This window comes from Rhinolophus sinicus, chromosome 8, assembly GCF_057876585.1.
Source record: "Rhinolophus sinicus isolate RSI-liver-muscle chromosome 8, RSI-T2T, whole genome shotgun sequence".
Classification (NCBI taxonomy): domain Eukaryota; kingdom Metazoa; phylum Chordata; class Mammalia; order Chiroptera; family Rhinolophidae; genus Rhinolophus; species Rhinolophus sinicus.
Genome location: NC_142508.1, coordinates 65,010,743 through 65,028,507, shown reverse-complemented (window position 1 = coordinate 65,028,507; position 17,765 = coordinate 65,010,743). Strand labels below are relative to the sequence as shown.

Here is a 17,765-nt window from a genome sequence, read left to right as displayed (position 1 = left end):
GCAGTATTGATTTTATAACCTGCTAATGGATGTGAACTATAGTTTAAAAAATATTCCTCCATGACCCAAGTTTACCTGTGCGTATAGTTTTCTAGGCTCCCACCCTTAGACATTTTGATTCTGTAGTCTGAAGTAGAGTCCAGGAGTTCATATTTTTATTAAGTGCCCAGATAATTCTGATGTAGCCATAGACAAGTATTTGGTAACTACTAATACACCTAATATAGTAAAAACTAGTTTATTTAAAACTATCCCTTAAACCGCTGAAAACCATCATTATAACTTTTCCAATTATTGCCCTTTTAACTTTAGAAAATAAATCAGTTATTACCTAAATTTTCTGGACTCCAATATTCATATTATCTTATAAAATGTGGGGATCCATTTTATGCAGTGATTGACAGATAAAGGACAATTACATTCCTCTTGATTATAGAAAAGAACAGCCAGGGCATGTAGTAGATTAAGTTACCCTCTGGTTTGTTCCATGCAGTAGTGATGTTGTCTTCTTTGACACAGACCAGTTTATGTCTGACTTGGAACACCAGCCATCAGGTTCAGCAGAGAAATGGCCTAACCACAGTGAGCTCTCATGTCCAGTTCCTTTCTGGAGACTCTAGAGGGTGAGTGTTGTTTGAAATGTGTCATTGTCTTTGTGCCCAAGTCTGATCTTTGCATGCAGTGGCCGGATTTGCATGTGCTACAGAGGAGGGGGTACACATGGGCACCTTCTTGGTAGGCCCACTCATTATCTTTGGAGCTACACTTTGACTACAAGACTCTGCTTTTACAATCTAACCATATTCAGGCTCTCACACTTGTGCTTACCATTTTAGCCTGGGTTTGAGTAAAAGGCAAGTGTTTAATTGGATTTATGAAACCAAAGCAGAGAGAGGCCATCTATATGAATTCTGTGGCTTCGGTGCTGAGTAAATGTGGTTTGTGATCAGGTGTGTAAGCTTACTCATTTCTGGTCAAGTATTCTGTTTTGATGTGAGGAATATGGAATGAAAATTAAATCAGGACATTTTATCCATTTGCTAGAAGCAACTTGGATCATCTACCCTTGAGCCTGCCCTGTAGGCAATGTTTGCACTCCTAGTAGTTTATCTGGGGCTGCATTTGGAAGGAATCCTGAGAAGTGGAGTCTGTTTGTGAGGGAGGGGGCCATGCCTCTCTACCTCAGCAGCCAACCAGGAACCACAGTCTGGACCCCCCACACACACAGTCACACAGCTCCGTTCTTCAAAGACTCAAACAACTTAAAGTATATGGTAGAAATTATAAATATACAAATTATAATTCTCAAAATGCCATTTGAATGAATTTAGATTTGGAGGGTACTTAGAAATCACATTCACTACCCCAAATCTTTATATTTAGGATACCACAGCTTTCTGACCAGAAGCTGGTCATACCCTGGCCTCACATCATGGTCTTTAATCACGAGAGAAATAAAAGTGGCAACTAATTTCCTGCATATCTGTAAAACCCTTAGGAGAGTTATAACCAGAAAGGTTTAAATGAATGTCTTCATATTATGTTTGAGAAAAGAAGTTGACAAAAAATTAATTGCCCTAGTTACATCACAGCTGAACCAAGATCAAAGCTTATTTCTTCCATTGTTTACCCCATTGCTCTTCCCGTGTGTGAAGCAACAACTTGGTCACTAGCAATCTTGGTAAGAAGTGTTTATGTGGAGTGAAGGGATCAATGGGTGACTATGAATGAACAGGAGGCAAGAAATGGAGAAACAGCAGGCAGTATACATAACTGCTTTAAGATGTTAAGCAATGGAAGAAAAAACTAGATGTAGAGGTTGACGTGGGGTCTAGAGTGGTTTTTTGTTTGCCTGCTTGCTTGCTTGCTTGCTTGAGATAGAGAGACTTACGTATATTTAAGCAATGACGAGGATCCAGGAGAGAAGGTTGGTGGATTCATTTAAGAGATGGAAGAGTGAAGAAAATTGATGGAGCAAGGTCTTGAGAGGCAAGCATATGGGATCCATAGCACAAGTAGTAAAATGAGTCATGTGGATTTATGGCTCTGGAGTTCGATATAATAGTATATCGAAATGGACAAGATTATACAGAGAAAATGTACAAAGTGGAAAAAAACAGAGAAAAATGACAGAATTTTCTGATAATCCTAATTCTTCTGGATCCCACATCTTAACCCAAACTGAAAAGTTTTTTTTTTCTTTCATATTTCAGTTTTTTCCTGATACAAAAGGGTACAGACTGATACTTGAATATACTTTCAAGTACCTGTGTACTGTTTACTCAGCTGGAGATTTAATGTTTGTCTTTGTAGAATATTGTGAGTTACAACTTTTCCTAGAAGAAAGATGTGTATGACACATGTGTATCACACAGTTTCTTAAGAAAAAGAAAGGGACCCTTAATAACAGGACTGATCTCCCCCACAGTCAATTGTGGTGAAAAAAAAAGTCATAATTTTCCTTTACTAATATTAAAGCTAATGTTAAAAGTGAAGGAGATCTTCTGATCATTGTGCATGTATTTTCAATCTGTCCTGTGGTTGGAAGCTGTCTAGAGTTCAGTGTGAAATTTAAAATAACTTTAAAAAACTTGGCATGATGGAACTCAAGCTGGATTTCTTGGTTCTTGCTTAAAATAGACAAATATTTTTTCTGTGTTACCTTTATGGTGGTGAGTTCTATTTTTGTCAATAATATAAGCTAGGTTACTATAATGGCGGTCCCAAAATATAATCACTTAACCACATTGGAAGTTTCTCTCACACATCATGGTAATTCAGAGATCAAGTTTCCTTTCACTTCTTAGGTATTGTCAAAGCAGAGAAATTGCTTTGCTATTGTAAAAGCAAGGAGTGGGGAAGGAAGGGAAAAGGCTATCAAGCCAGTGATGAAGAAGATACACATCACTTGCACTTATATTTCATTGGAGAAAACAAATTACGTGGACATGCGTAGCTACAAAGGGAAAGCCGGGAAATGTAGTCTGTGGCTCAGTGGCCATGCGACTAGCTTAACTCAATTACCACAGAAGGATGAATTAGGATAGTGAGCAGTATACCCTAGACACCTTCTAAATTTTCAGGAACTTTTTTTCTGTCTTTGGCTTACGCGGGCAAATTAATCAGATTTTGATGAATGCAAATTAATTCTTCAGCTCATGCCATAAATACTACATTTCTCATCTGTTTAAAATAATTTCTATTCCTTCCAGTTTTTTCGTTTCTTCATTTCGAGTGAAATTTAAAAAATGATTGCACCTACATACAGTCTTCATTTTATAAAATACAACATCTCCATAAAATTGTTCGCCCAGAGAATGAATTATACCTTTAATCTTAGGATGTAGGAAAGGGAAAAAAAGATGAATTTGCCAACTTTGATGAATGTTCATTGCAACTTCAAGATGAAATAACATGTATAAATGGAGTCTAATTATACCCCAAAATCCTTTATAAAAATGCTCAAGATGCTCAGATGCTAGTTATAAAGTCCCTTTGGACTTTTGTGTGTATGACTGTGTGCATCCATCTGGGTTACCCTGCTCCACTCCACCTGATGGTGACACTTCATACCATAACACACTTGGCAGCTCGTAAGTCTGAATCCTTAAGCATTGGAAATAGCTCTAAATAAGAGGCCTGTTATTACTCAGACACCTCATTCTTCTGTCTAGCAATAGCATTCCAGTGGATTGCTTATTTGAACATATCTTGGATTTTGAAAGTTGTTATTCTTACAGCAAATATTGTCGATGGCTCAGACTACTTCTGTTGTGATGGCACAAGCAATCCAGGTGTTGGGGTTAGTGGGAGTCAAGGATGGTGGCTGCCACAAGTGGGCCAATTGCCGTGACCTACATAACTTGTTAGCACGGGTGTTGAGGGCTGTTGACTCTTGTTCTAGGCATTTAATTCAGTTTGCTCTTTAAAGGGAGGTACTGTAGGGGCATAAACAACTCTTTATACTCTTATCTTAAATTGGTTTAAAAAAATAATGCCACCTCACATACTTTGTAGACTAGGGTCTAAATAAATCAATAAATTCATGCACACACACATTCAAAAGGAAGTGAAAAATGAAATTGCAAGCATTAGTATTTTTAAGAAATAAGTAATGTTTATCAAGATTGCTAATCATTTACAGTATAAATTACATCGAAAATTTGTTTTATCGGTACTAATTTTGACTGGCTTAAGTTGACACTCAAATTTTGGCCAGTCACAATAGAAAGGTGTCTCAGGAACCCAGAAGTGGTAGCCTGAGCCCGGAGACCCCAGCCTAGGGGAAAGGTGAGGGACGAAGGAGAGCAGTGGACTTGTACACCACACTGTGTTCACGTTATTGCTAAAGGACAGTGAGGGAAAGGAATGCTTTGCTGCAGTTCTGACTCCCTGTCCTGAAATTCATAGTCAGTATTCACTTGTAGTGATTATTTGAGCATAATTTTTATTATTGTTTTTCCATGTCCCCAAATTATATTGAAGATTCAATTGGCAAATAATTTTATTCAGCACTTGTTATGTGCCAAGCACTAAGGATTCAGTGGAGAAAAAAGGTAGACAGGGTCCCTTCCCTATAGGAACTTAAATCTATTAGTTATTATGTATTAATATTAAGATATATTGAGGTGTATTTGAGTATAATCAACTTGAGTGTTTCTTTGTGGGAAATCTTGGCTTTAAGATAGTCTTAAAATCCTAAACTGTTAAGAACCTCCCAGGTGTCTTCAGCTAAGTGAGGTTAGGCTCACCAGGCCAAAAGAACAACAGAACTTGGTAAGAGGGAGCAGAAACAGCTTCAATCAGGCTTTTTTTAAAATGGCACCAACTGGCTACTTCAGAAAACGATGGGTTCATCCTTATCATCAAAGAACTTGGTAAGTGGTTGGATAATGCTTGATATAGACCCTCATCCTAGAGAAAATGTAAGCATTGACTTCCTCATAGACACAGGAAAACAGTACAGCCTGTGGTTTTTGATGACGATGAAGCACCATTTTTAATCACTTTGTAGTTTTAAAACTTGAACAATGAGATAAGAATTGAAAAAGGTACGTTGCATGGCTGCCTGGAAACATCTCTGAAATTACCATCTTTGGGGAGGGATAAGTGATAGGAAAAGATGACTTGAATGTGAGCTGGGTACTTGCTTCTATATTTGGCTTTTTGCCACTGCTGTGAGACCTGTCTAAAACAGACACTGTCAAAATCAAAATCAGATGTCCTGTGTTAGTCTCACTAACACTCTCGTCCCCTTCTTACCCAACACCTAATGAACTTTCAGTATACTAGTTCCAAGTAGCTTCCAAGTGATTGTATCAAATTAGGATCCATTTATTTGGTCATCAGAAATTGCTATTTTTCTCAGCAGTAAGGTCCTTGCCCTTCAGGAGCTCACAACCTATTTGAGAGACAGCATGTTGGCTACTGATAACCTAATATGATGAGTAATGTTAGAGGCCGTGCACAGAGATCATGGACCATCTTGTGCTCCCTCTTAGCCACGAGACTAGCCCATAGACCCACACAGAGAATTCATACAGAAAACACTGTTCCCTACTTGTCATGTGTTTTGGAATAACAGGTGCCAAGCGTGCCTTATCAATTTATGTTCTCACTTTATATACTACATGAAATGCACTTTTAAAAAATCTTCATTATACTTAGAAACTGAAGAGAAAATGTCATGCAAACTATTCTCATAACTTTTCATTTACATAGAAACTATTCTATGTATAACTCCTAGTTATTTCTAGCAGTCAGAAATACGTTTAGATTAATTCCATCCTTATTTGCAAACCATCATGAATGGTCAATAAATCCTAGCCTGGAAAATTTACTTTAAAAGTATTCTCTTTCTGACAACGACCTTTATAGGCCTGTACCAATGACCTTCCGAAATTGGTCCCAATTAGTGATTATTAGCTCACCAGCACTAAACGGTCATCACCCTTTTGTAATTAGATTCCTGTAGCTTCTAGTCCCTCTTTCTTTACTGATCTACATTAAATACCACAGTCAAGCCAAATCTTTACCCTTCATTTCTTTGCCCTTCTGAGTGCTGCCCCTTAAAAATTGTCTGTTGACAAAACCACAGACTTCTACACTTGAAAGAGATTTTATTAGTTTAACACCATAATTGTATAAAGAAATGGAGTCTTAAGTATGTGAAGTAACTTGTCTAAGGATACCCATGGAGTTAGTGGAAGAACATGTATTCAAATCAATCCTAATTTCTAGGCCACTCTTCTGCTTACAAATGTGTTTTTCCAGGTCTACCTTCTCATGAGAGCACAGTGTTATTCCCACTCCTTATTTTCAGACTTCTGCTCTTCGGTGGAACTGTAAAACTTCTCCCATTCTTCCAGGTCTCTGGTATGAAGATGCCTAAATCTCTCCTTGCTCTGACCATTCACTATAGTCCCTTGCCCACAGGCTTTTTCCATTTGGATGTTCTAATTTCCATTTCCAGTTCCAGATCTAACCTACCTGCCACCTTCCTCCCCTAAATTCTTCCTCAGCTTATTTCCAACAGTGACAGCACCATTCTTTCTAGACTCACAACCTTGGTTGGTGGTGAAATCAGTCCTGTTTTTCCTCTCTCTCTTCTTACTATCACCACACTACACTAGTATCACGTTTTGTTCAGGTCCTGTGCATTTTGTCTAAATGATTTCCCTGTTTCTCTATTCTTTTGACTTTCAAAAAGTGACAGGTGTTTTGAAGCTGATTCCACCATTTACTAAGCAAATTATGTGAATTGTCAAAACTTCAGTTAACCTATCCATAAAGTGGGGTAGTAGTGATCTTAAAATGTTGTGAAGATTAATTGAAAGAAGATACAAAATTTCAGTTGTAAAGTCTAACCCATAGATGCTCAATAAATATTTGTGGAATGAATAATTAGTTCCCTTCTCTTTATAGCTATAATGAGTATGAATCTGAAGATTTTTTTTCAACTACCTAAATGATAAAAAGATTAGCTGTTAATACTTGAAGATTTTAAAAAATGATTGTGTCTCCTTTGTTCTATGATCACATCAAATTCTAAATATAGAATTTTTTTTGTCTTAGTCTATTTTTGTTTATAACAGCCCTGAAAGTATACAATTCAGTGGTTTTTAATATATTCACAAGTTGTACAACCATCACCACTATCTAATCTTAGGACATTTTCATTATTCCAAAAAGAAATGTCATACACATTAGTAGTCACGCCCCATAACTCCTGGCAACCAACTACCTATTTTCTGTCTGTATGGATTGGCCTGTTGTGGCCATTTTATACAAATGGAATCAAACAATATATAGCCTTTTGTGTGTGGCCTTTTTTACTTAGCATGTTTTCAAGGTTCATCTATGTTGTAGCATGTGTTAGAATTTCATTCCTTTTATGGCTGAATAATATTCCATTGTATGGATAGACCACACATGGTTTATCCATTCATCATTTTGTACACATTTGGGTTGTTTCCACTTTGGGGCTATTATGAACAATGCTGCTATGAACATTTGAGTACAAGTTTTTATGTGGATATGTTTTCAGTTCTCAAGTTATATGCCTATGAATGGAATTAGTATAGACTCTAGTTGATAAAGCAAACAATTTTCATTTCAAAGCAAAGTTCTCATGAACTAAAGGTTCTTATTTGGGGTGTTCCTTCCTATGTTGGTTCCTTAAGATTGAAATTCTTTGCACTGGACCTCACCGAGCACTGTGCTCCCTGAGGTGCTCGACACATCATGGAAGCCAATAGAAAAGCAAGAGCCTGCAATCAGAAACCATACAAATGCCCCCACATAATAAAGGATGCTTTCATTAGCACAGAGTAAGAAAATAACCCCTAAATCTCCATGGTTTACTCTCACCAAAGCATTCATTTCATTTATTCCCCACCCCCACCCTCCCATTTCATTTACTTTATATATGAGGTGCACTTCAGGAATCAAAGGAAAACCTCTCCTAAAGGGATGCAAATTAAGTTAGATTAAGGCGAAAGTGTCCTATCCTCTGCTCTAGAGCATGAGCCTTTAGAGTGAGGTTAAGAACGTTTCCCGTTCTCTCAGCCAACCCCCTTTCCAACCCAAACTGAACGGAAAGGGAGAGAGGAAGGCACCTAGAACAGCTTATGGAATGCTGTTTCCATTCAGCTCAGAAACAGGCTTCAAGCACTGCCTTTAGTGTTATAGAAAGCCATGGCAAGGGAAAAAGTGTCTTTGAAGTAAAGCTTGTTGTTGAGCTTCATATGATCTGTCACGCAGAGGTCACTAATCACTCTTTTCTTGTTTTGCAGTGAATGAGATAATTGGGAGAGACATGTCTCAGATTTCTGTTTCCCAAGGAACAGGGGTAAGCAGGCAGTCTCCCCTCCCCGGTCCCGATTCGCTGGACTTAGGAAGATCCGACGGGCTCTGACAGTCTTGCTGCCACCTCGCACCTACCACGTACTTCTCAGCATGTTTCTCTCCTTGGACCTTGGGATTCCAACTCTGCGGCCTTCAGGACTGGTGCCAGGAGTTGGGATCACTGTGGGGAAAGCAGCATTCCTCCACCCCAGGCCTTGGGTATATTTTGTAAAAGAACAGGAGCAGCATAGGCTGTTTGAGCTTTGGGGACACGAGCTTTGCTTTTAATTTTTCAATAGGATTCTTGTATATGATGGGTGCTTTCAGTGTGAATGCAGCAGGCTCTTCGTTAGAGGTGCTGCTTTTCCGGTGACCTGGTTGTTTAGTTAGAATTGGTGATTTGTATTGCTTTATGGTCATTTGAAGGACCTTTAGCTTTGATATTTTTAAAATAGGAACTTTTGATAAAAACCTTCCAGAGGCAAACAGAAAACTAATTCTCCCAAGCCTAGCCCTATGCCTCAGAAACTCAGCATGTGTCCTGAAGTTTTTCATAGATTCATAGGAAATAAAGCCAAATGTAGCTCATACCTCTTTATAAAACTGTTAGATAATAAGAGACCATTCCAATCATTGAAGTGTTGGAATACAAAATGACATTCCAGAGCATAGCCTTTTTGTAACTTTCTAAGTAATCTTCCTGCAATCTCTCCATACTGACTCCATGTTGAAATTGCTTTTTTTCCCTCAGGACCTTGGGTAAGATAGCTACATATAAGGTGACTTTGAAAGGTAAGGTTTTAGCTTGGTAGCTTTAATTTCCTGCCATCCTACAAACAAGTAGGCTTTGGAGTGCTCTTCCCTTTTGTGTCCTTTAGTCCCAGACCTTTTCCACATGGGATCATTTACATTTGCCTACTGTAACCTTTGAAGCCAGTCTCATCATGATGGTTTAGGCAACTTTGGTGGTTTTAACTCATCTCTAGGGGCCAGGCTGTGTCAGGAACTAAGCACAAATGAGATATGTATGCTTCAGGACAGGAGCAGAGATGCCAGACTGCAGATGGAAATCTTTGACGATTCAAAGTGGCATGGAAGGCTTATTCCTCATTCTGTTTACAGCCTAAAACGATTCTGGCCTACCCTGTTCTATCTGCATGGCCTAAAAACCAGCCTTTTCCCAAAAAGGCTTTGAGGCAAATCCAAAAATGAGGTAGCATCATAGACCTGACCCTCCAGACCAAAGATGCCCTGGTGCTGCTGTGGGTGAGGCTGGTGCCCAAGGCAGGGGCCAGCAAGAAACTCCAGCCTGCTGTCTACCAAAGGAGGTGCCCAACTTGGGTGCTTTTTTCAAGCCCTGCCCTTAACCTTCGTGTTAATGGGATGTTACTTGGCGAAGGCCTGGGCCTATTTCAAAGCCTCTGAAATTTGCAGTATGTTTTCATATGAAATGATGTACTTTCATTTATTCAGGAAGCAAATTTTTTGAGTGCCTATATGTGAGACAGTGTGCTGGGCTGGTCAAAGGCTTGATGCTGTTATCCCAGGGGAATGTGGGACTAGGCGCCAGGATTCTCTACTGAGGCCGAGTTCTGCAGAGGAAGCCAGCTCATTGCCCACCACCTGTAGTCAGCCAGGTAGGAGCTGTTGACCCAGGATGAGGAAGTGGTTTGTTTTTTTCTTTTAACCATGTTTTAGATTCCTCCCCTAAAACTAGTTAAGAAAAATGTTTTTCCTTTAACAAATCACTCTGGTCCCTCTTAGAGCTGGGTGTTTTCATATTTTCTTTGAAAGTGAGTTTTGTGTCAGTGTGGATAGTGAAATTTTTCAGTGCCTGTCGTTGGGATCCCTCAGCTTCCTTTGGAGGTTGGCCCCCGAGATGAAGTTCCAGAGAGCTAGCCAGACTTGCCTCTACCCTCTTGCCCCTGGTGTAGCTGCCTCATATGGGATTCTTGCATGAGTTCTTGCAAGATCCACAGGAAGTTGTTCTGCTGTCCTCAAGAATAAAAGCCTCTATGATCCAGAGTTGCTATGCACCAAATTTTGATGCCTTTTAAATACCTTGATGCCTGTAGCACTAGAAATGCTTTCCTATTTAAAATAAAAGTTAAATTTTAAAATAGAGCTTTGTATACTACATAAGCAGTTTTGTATCAGCTTTGTAAAAGCTTTGGTGTTAAGAGTCAATATTTTTTTGGCTTTGTAGATAAAGACTTAAATTTTTGTGCAACATAGTGGTGTTAAAGCACACATCCACTGGACTATGCAAATTGAGTTCTAGTAGCAGCACTGAGCAGCTGGGCATATGCTAGCACCCACCCCTTCTCCTTCCAGCCCATGCGAGATCTTGGGTTGAGGAATGGGATGAGTAGCCTTCTGCTTACTGGAGATGCAGAGAAATATGGCTGAAAACGGCTTTAAAAGGAACAGATGTTTCCAGGATCATGTGTGGTGCTGCCTGGGGTGCAGCCCACCCCTGCCCAGGGCTAGTCACTATCACCAGAGCTCTGCTGGGTCTGGCTGTGAAGCCCAGTTTTGATATTCAGAACAGATGGTCATCTTTAAGGCTCAGATGGGCTCAAGTTGAAACCTTGTATTTTATAAAATGAACGATGTTAAGTTAAGGAACTGGTTCTCAGTTATGTTTACAGCACTCGGGATTGTGTTTTCTTGTATGTTTTGTATTTTAAAATCTTTTATAGGAGTACAGTGCTCCTTACACAGATACAAAGGGAAGAGCCAGCAATTCAGGCTCCTCGGTTATAGTGCTGAAATAATAAATGGTGACAGGTCAACAGTCTCCTTGAAATCTGCCTGAGTTTTCCTCCGTCTGGGGCTGGTGTGGAGCCCCTCACTTTGGGGGCCAAGGCTAAGGGCACTTCGGCTTTTAAAAAGTCCACGTGGTTAGGAACCTTTGTTTATTTTATGGAGGAGAGGGTAGAGTTCCAAATTCTTTCCGAAGCTTCACTTCTGCACCCTCTAATGGATGCAAAGGACATTCCACGGTGTCTGCTGAGTTCAGGACAACTGGCCTGCCCACGGTGTGCAGGAAAAGTAGGCAGCAAGTCCCCTTTAAAAGTCAAGCCTGAGTTTTTGTGTGAGGGCCTCCTGCCCCCTAGTGTCTTCTGGGGATACTGCAGTACAGTCCATCAAAACAGCCTGTTGTTTTGCCATCTGATGTTCCGTAAGCCAAGCTGGAGGGGCTAGCACCCTTAGATGGGACCCCCCTGACATGAGGTGGCCACTGAGGTCCAAGTACCCTGGGGGCTGAGATCAGTGCTCTCTGTTCCTCTGCCCCCCACCACTGGGATCTCTCCTGAGAAGCTCCCAGGAGTCATGCATTGAAGGCCCCAGGGCTTCCATTTAAGGCAAGCCTACTGTGGACGTCAGCCCCATGGAAGCTGTGGGCATGGGCCAAAGCCAGAACAGACCAAAGGCGCTCTGGGTACTACTCAAGAGGCCTAGATCGGACCATTGGGAACAAGGTAGCACCATTGCATCCCCAGCCCTGCACGCAGGGTCCAGCCATCATCTTTGGGGTGAACAGCAGAGCAATAAGTAGGGGATGGAGCTGGGGCTTGAGCTCCTCTGGGTGCCTTCTGAGAGCTTGGACAAGCCAGAAAGAAGCCACTGGTTCTCTGGATGCAGGAGAGACATGTTAGCTGAGGATATCAGCCAGCTCTTACCTTCTGGCTCCCTCACCTATAAACACACCCACTCTTTGGGGGCCTGTACCACAGTGCGAGGTGGTTCACCAACAGGCATCAGGCTGGTGTAGTCATCAGGAGCTAGCTGCAGAAGGGACAGAGATTTAGGGCAGGGAACTCCAGGCTCAGCCAGGTCCCCAAGCCCTGCAGCCACACCTCACCTGGTAGGCCTGGAAGACGCTGAGCAGATCCTTCATACCAGCTGTGTATGGGACACCCTGCATACGAACCAGGGCTCCCGGCTGGGACAACACTGAGGTGGGAGCGGAGGCCAGGGCAGCAGGGGGCGTGGTGAGGTAGCCCACAGTGGTGGGAGAGACTGGGGGGCTAGAGTGGGAGAGGCAGGGTTTTAGTAGTACAGACCCACATATAGTCTAGACTAAGACCTGCCTCTCTCTTCTCCTGCCTCTGCCTTGCTTAGTTCAGTTCCTCCTCCCTAAAACCCCTGCCTCTACAGTCATCATCATCCTAGTTTGTAGATGGCATCAGCCAGCCACACCTGTCACTCCCTTGTCTCACAGACCTTGGGTTATTTGGCCCAGGCAGGGGATCATGTCCCTCCCCCAAACCAGGATGGGGCAGGACTGTGGAATTTGCTTAACAGCAAGATACCTGGGGTAGTAGGCTGTGTAGTTCATGTAGAGTTGAGTGGCTGGCCCTGGATAGTAGGCAACGGGGGTGTGGGAAGCAGGTACCCTAGCAGCTGGGAGCAGTGCTGAAGAGGGATAGAGAGCTGCTGTCTCAGTGGGAATGAGTGTTGGGGTGGCCTGGAAGGTGGCGTAGGTGGGTGGCGAGAGGCCTAAAAGAAATAATAAGAGCATGTCTGCAGGGAGCCCAGCACTGCCCTGGGTGGGACAGCCAGAAAGGAATCCCTTCTGTAGAAAGTGAAAGTTATAACAGCCTGGTCCCCACATGCCTCCTCCTTTCCCAGCCCTGGAACACTCACAGGGCAGCTTGCAGGGTGGAGGGGACATGCCACTGCGGCCCAAAGTGCCCCCCATCAGCACACGGCTCATCTCCTCTGTGGAGCAGGGGACCACCTCCACGTAACGTTCCTTCATCACTTTCTTATGGCAACGTTGAGCAGCAGCTAAGGCCCGCTCTGCTGATGTCATCTGGATGAAGGCATCGCCCGATGGCCGGCCCTGTGTACACTTTCTTGTAAGCAATCTATCCTGTTACGAGTGCTTTACTCCCAACCGCATACCCCTCCCTCCCTAACTATGGGTGCCCCCTCACACACACATACACACACACACTGGCAGCAGCCTCACCTGCTGGTTGAGCACCATGTGCACACCATGGGGCCGAATGTCAGCCGCTGCCTCCCCTAAAAAGCTCAGGATGTCTTCGATGGTGGCTGTGTAGGGCAGGCCTCGAAGGCGTACACAGTCTCTCCCAGTCCCAGCTGCCAGTGGGAAGGGGATGGGCAGCAGTGGAGCAGTCAGTGTGGGAAGGAGTGGACTGGATGCATAGCGGTTCAGGACCTGGTGAGGCAGGCAACAGGCTGGTCATGCCAAGTAGGGCAGGGACACGGGGGATGGAAGGGGCACCCTGGAGAAACACATAGCGCGTGGGGAAGCCCTGGGTGCTCACCTGCTGCACCTCGGCTGCAGTGCTCCGGAAGAGTTCAATGTATCGCTTACCCAGCATGCCCTTGTGCCTGCGCAGTGCAGCCTGTGCCAGCTCCTCGCAGGCAAAGAGTGCAAAGGCATCACCAGTGGGCCGGCCGTCAGGGTGGCGTACAAAGAGCAGCCCATCAGCACCCCCGGTCACTGGGCACTCTGGCCCCAGGAAGCTGAGCACATCTGCTGGCCCAGCTGAGAAGGGCAGTCCCCGCAGCCTCAGGATCACTTGGTCTTCCCGTGACAGGAAACGTGCCACCTCTAGTGATGTGCCTTGGGGGGGGGGGGGGGACATGGGAGTCACCTACTAACTTCATGCCCTTCCAAATACCCACCCACATCTGGCACACAGGGGAGCAGAAAGGCAAGGGGTGTCAGGGAAGTGGGACATGGGTTAAGAATCAGGGGGAGCTATGCACTGCTGAGGTCACACTCACCCCCTGCAATCTTTACAAATTCCTCTCCCGTTGCTTTGTATACCTGTGGGTACAGTGGGGACAGCCCGTGGGTCTTAGGCCTGGCTGGCCGCAGCTCTGCTCTGCTCCACCCCCAGCCCAAAGCCCCACCTCGATATAGCGGACACCCATGTGGTGCTTGTGTCTCTGCAGCGCTAGGTCCCGCTGCTCGCTGTCCACAAAACGGATGAGGGCCTCGCCATTTCTGCGGCCCTGGGCGTTGAGGCAGAGCGCTACACCACCCCTGTGGAGCCAGTGCTGCGTTAGTGCCTCCTGGGTAGGCCTGCCCTCCTGGGCCCACCCATCCTGCTGCACTCACCTGGCAATGTTGAGCCCTTTGAAGAAACGAGCCACGTCCTGATCTGATGACTGCCAGGGCAGCCCACGGGCCCGAACTACTGTCTCGCTGTCCACCACGTCGGCCTTGCTGCTGTGTGGGCAAGGCACAGGGTCAGAGCTGGCCAGCTGTTGTCAGCCCCACCCCTGCCCCACACTTACCAAGGTCCTGTCTCATATTTCTGCTTTATCACCTCAGGCTTCGAAAACAATTGACCTGAGAGGAGATGGCATGGGGGTCAGCAGGGTCTGGTGGAGGGGCCCTCCCCACCAAGCTCTGCAAAAAGAGGACAGTTGAGGGGGATGAGGAGGTGGCAAAGGGGCTTCCATTTCATGGTCTCAGGGAAAGTAACAAATGGAGAGAGGGACTTCGAGGAATTAATTAGGCAGACGTTCACCAGGCCCTGAGAGAGAGCAGGTGACAGGTGGTGAGGGGAACCTTACCACTAGGCCCTTCAAGCAGGTGGAGGATGACAGCTACCATTGTCTTCACTTCCCAGACCCCAAAGTCGTCCTCTGTGGCATCTGTCTCCAGCCCCAAGTCTATGAGCAGAGACATAACTAAGAAAAAAATCCAAGCACAAGAGGAGCACTAATTGTGGTCCCACCTACGCCCAAGTCTACATAGACACATGCAGAATCCCAGTAAACACACTTGTTTTGGCCCAGCTCATGTATGCCCTTAGAGGTCCCCAGCCTAGACATATGTAGACATATGCCCACTTTCCAAATACACCCCAGCAGACACAGACATGTGCATTCACGGACTCAGCAGGTAATGTCAATTTGCACGTATTCATATAACCCCCCAGCATGCACATACTCAGACACTTAGAGCCTACAGCCACTCCTCCACTTTAACCCTGCTGGGTCACAGATACCCTGTGCCATGGTGGCCACCGTGAGGTCCCTGGCAAGGCGGGTGCTCGGGTGCTGCACATGGAACTCTCTGCGGAGGTCGTAGAAGGAGAAGAAGGTGTCGGGGAGCACCAGGTTCTGGGGGTACATGTGAGTGGGGATGAATGGGGGGAACGGAGCTGCCCTGCCCACCCCGACAATGGGGGTCCTAGAACCCTACCCCCTGTTGTGCCCTCAGTGGCATACCTTCCTGGAGGCCTCGGGGTGCAGGACCTGTCGCAGCAGCTGCTGCCCATCAGTGCAGAGCACGTAGGGGGCCCCGCCCAGGAGAGCCACATCCCCGCTCACCAGCTGTGAGAACTGGGGATAGGGAGTGGGGAGAGAAGACAGACTCATAGCTGGGCAGGCAGGAAGAAAGGGTGCAGGCTGCAAAGCTGGTTCAGCCAGATGTTCAGCCCTACCCTGCTTGGGGAGTAGGTGGCCACGCCTGTTGGGCCTGGCTCCATGTCCGTGTCCCCATTCTCCCCCAGTCCACTGTCACCTTCTCCAGGCCGAATGGGGGCAGTGACATATCACCCAAGCCCCCATTGAACACACCACAGGAGTCTGGAGTGGGGCCAGAGCAAACACCTGGTGGAGTGGGACAAGCAGGTGGGAAGGGGCGGGGCAGAGCAGGTTAAACCTGTCCCTGACCAGGCACCACCCTCAGACAGGTGGGGGAGGCCCAGTCCTGCCTGAGGCTCATCCGGCTCATGGTCAATGGCAGCCACGCCTCTAGGTCTGACCAACCGAGGGGCAGAGAAACTCCAAGGACAGAGCTCCACACCTGGACAGCAGGAGCAGCGTGAGCTTTGACCCACACCCCATCGACCGGCTGGCACTGAGCTGTTTGCTCACAGAGGGGGTGGCACTCCTGAAGTTGCCCAGCCCCTCCCCCAGCCTCCATCCCTGCTGGAGAATAGGTATAAGCACTAAGAACAGGCCCAAGAACCTCCCCCACGCCAGTTTTACAATCTGAGGCAGGCAGAGCAAGGCAACCCAGCTCTCCTTCAGCACACTCCCCAAGTTGGGGCTAGTCGGGAAGCCCTTCTGGAATAGACTAGGTTCAACATCTCTGTGCTTCCATTTCCTCAGGAACCACCAGAGTTGTTGGAAGATTAAAGAATTTGTGCGTGTGAAGCACTTAACTCATTACATTCAAGAGTCGGGCAGGAGGTGAGCACAGTAATGAAGATAAAAAAGAAAAGAACAGTGGGAACCGTCTCCCACTTCACCTGGGGCCGGGAGTCACCCTAGGCCTTTGCACTCAGGAGGCAGGTAGCCTCCAGGCGGGGTCCGGACAGCGCCCACGCCTGGCCAGCCGGCTGGGACAGGCCTAGACGAGCAGCTTACACCTGGCGGCGTCTGCCTCTGGGGCAGACACCGCCCTACGCCCCCGCTCCAGAGTCTCCCAGGCGGGTGGGTGGGCCCAGGACGCAGGCAGCAGGGACCGTGACCTATGACCAAGCCCAGGACACTCAGCCCTTTCGGTTTCCGGCTGCTGTTCTGGGAGACCTTGCCCGGCTGGTTCCCGGAGGCGTCTCGGTCTCAGCCTCGCTCCCCCCACCCCCGGCTAGGGACTCTGGGGCCTCCATCCCCACCCCCTCAGTAAGGTGGATCTGGAAAGGCTGAAAAGCAAGACCCCAAAGGAATGGCCCGCACACGCGGACACACGCATACGCGGGAGCTGCTGAAAGTTTCAAACAACAGGCACCCGTCCTACCGCCCCGGCCAGTTAATCGCGGTGCGCCAGGCCTCGCCTCCTGCCGCCTCTCCCGCCGAGAAATGTCCCCGCGGCCCAGCAGTGTCTCCACTCACCCCGGCCCCGGCGCTCACCTGCTGCAGCACCTTGTCCAGCGGCTCCGCCCGCGCCAGGCTGTCGGCGCTCAGGCCACTCGCCTCGCGGCATTGCGGGCTCAGTGCGGCCGCCTCGGCGCGAATCAGTGATTTGTGCAGCGTCCCCACCTGCGAGTCGCGGAGGAAACCGATCAGCCACTACGCCCCTCGGATCCTGAAGCTCCCTGGGGACTTCACCGTCGCCTTTCCACCCTACCTGGCGGCTCCTCGGCTCCACCACTTGCCACACTAAGAGTATTAAGTCGGTCTCATCGGAGCCCAGGTCTGGCCCCAGCGCACCCGCCGTGGCCCCGAACAGTACGACCAAGGGCCCAGGCTCTGGGCGGGGGTCCGCGGTGGAGTTTGCGGCGGGGTTCGGACCCGGGGGCGGTGGCTGGGGTGGCGGCGGAGTCATGGCCGCAGAGGAAGGGGGCGCTCGGCCACACACACGCGGACCGACGAGGCGCACGCACGCACCGACCGACGGCAGACGCGGATCAGCTTGGGCGGGACACCGTGTGTTGGGGGCGGCACCTACCGCAGGGCTGGCGCAGTGGGCGCTG

The 17,765-nt window shown here is 46.7% G+C and overlaps 2 protein-coding genes across 8 annotated transcripts in view; one reads left to right on the top strand and one right to left on the bottom strand.

The window, feature by feature from the left end:
- The window catches only part of NFATC3 (nuclear factor of activated T cells 3), a 95,481-nt gene extending 84,335 nt beyond the window's left edge, over positions 1–11,146 (top strand). The window contains exons 10-11 of one of the 2 annotated variants that reach the window (XM_019756378.3): positions 520–623; positions 8,295–11,146. In XM_019756378.3, coding sequence (XP_019611937.1) covers positions 520–620 — 101 coding nt within the window. In that variant the 3' untranslated portion in view covers positions 621–623; positions 8,295–11,146. The remainder of the gene's footprint in view (positions 1–519; positions 624–8,294) is intronic. The other variant, XM_019756369.3, reaches the window with a different exon arrangement.
- Positions 11,007–17,752, bottom strand: ESRP2 (epithelial splicing regulatory protein 2). 6 transcript variants are annotated; one of them, XM_019756392.3, is made up of 16 exons: positions 17,420–17,752; positions 17,203–17,331; positions 15,574–15,687; positions 15,351–15,465; positions 14,914–15,012; positions 14,632–14,686; positions 14,453–14,590; positions 14,245–14,377; positions 14,116–14,158; positions 13,650–13,951; positions 13,328–13,540; positions 13,000–13,198; positions 12,666–12,852; positions 12,215–12,380; positions 12,082–12,138; positions 11,007–11,984 (listed from the first exon to the last, which is right to left on the bottom strand). In XM_019756392.3, exons 1-16 carry the CDS (start codon positions 17,615–17,617, stop codon positions 11,808–11,810), a joined length of 2,325 nt encoding a protein of 774 aa, XP_019611951.2. In that variant the 5' UTR covers positions 17,618–17,752; the 3' UTR covers positions 11,007–11,807. The 6 variants fall into 6 exon arrangements, with proteins under 6 accessions (XP_019611951.2, XP_019611967.2, XP_019611958.2 ...); XM_019756408.3 differs by having other exon boundaries at positions 14,453–14,560; XM_019756399.3 differs by having other exon boundaries at positions 14,453–14,563; positions 17,420–17,751.
- Between the last annotated feature and the right edge of the window lie 13 nt (positions 17,753–17,765).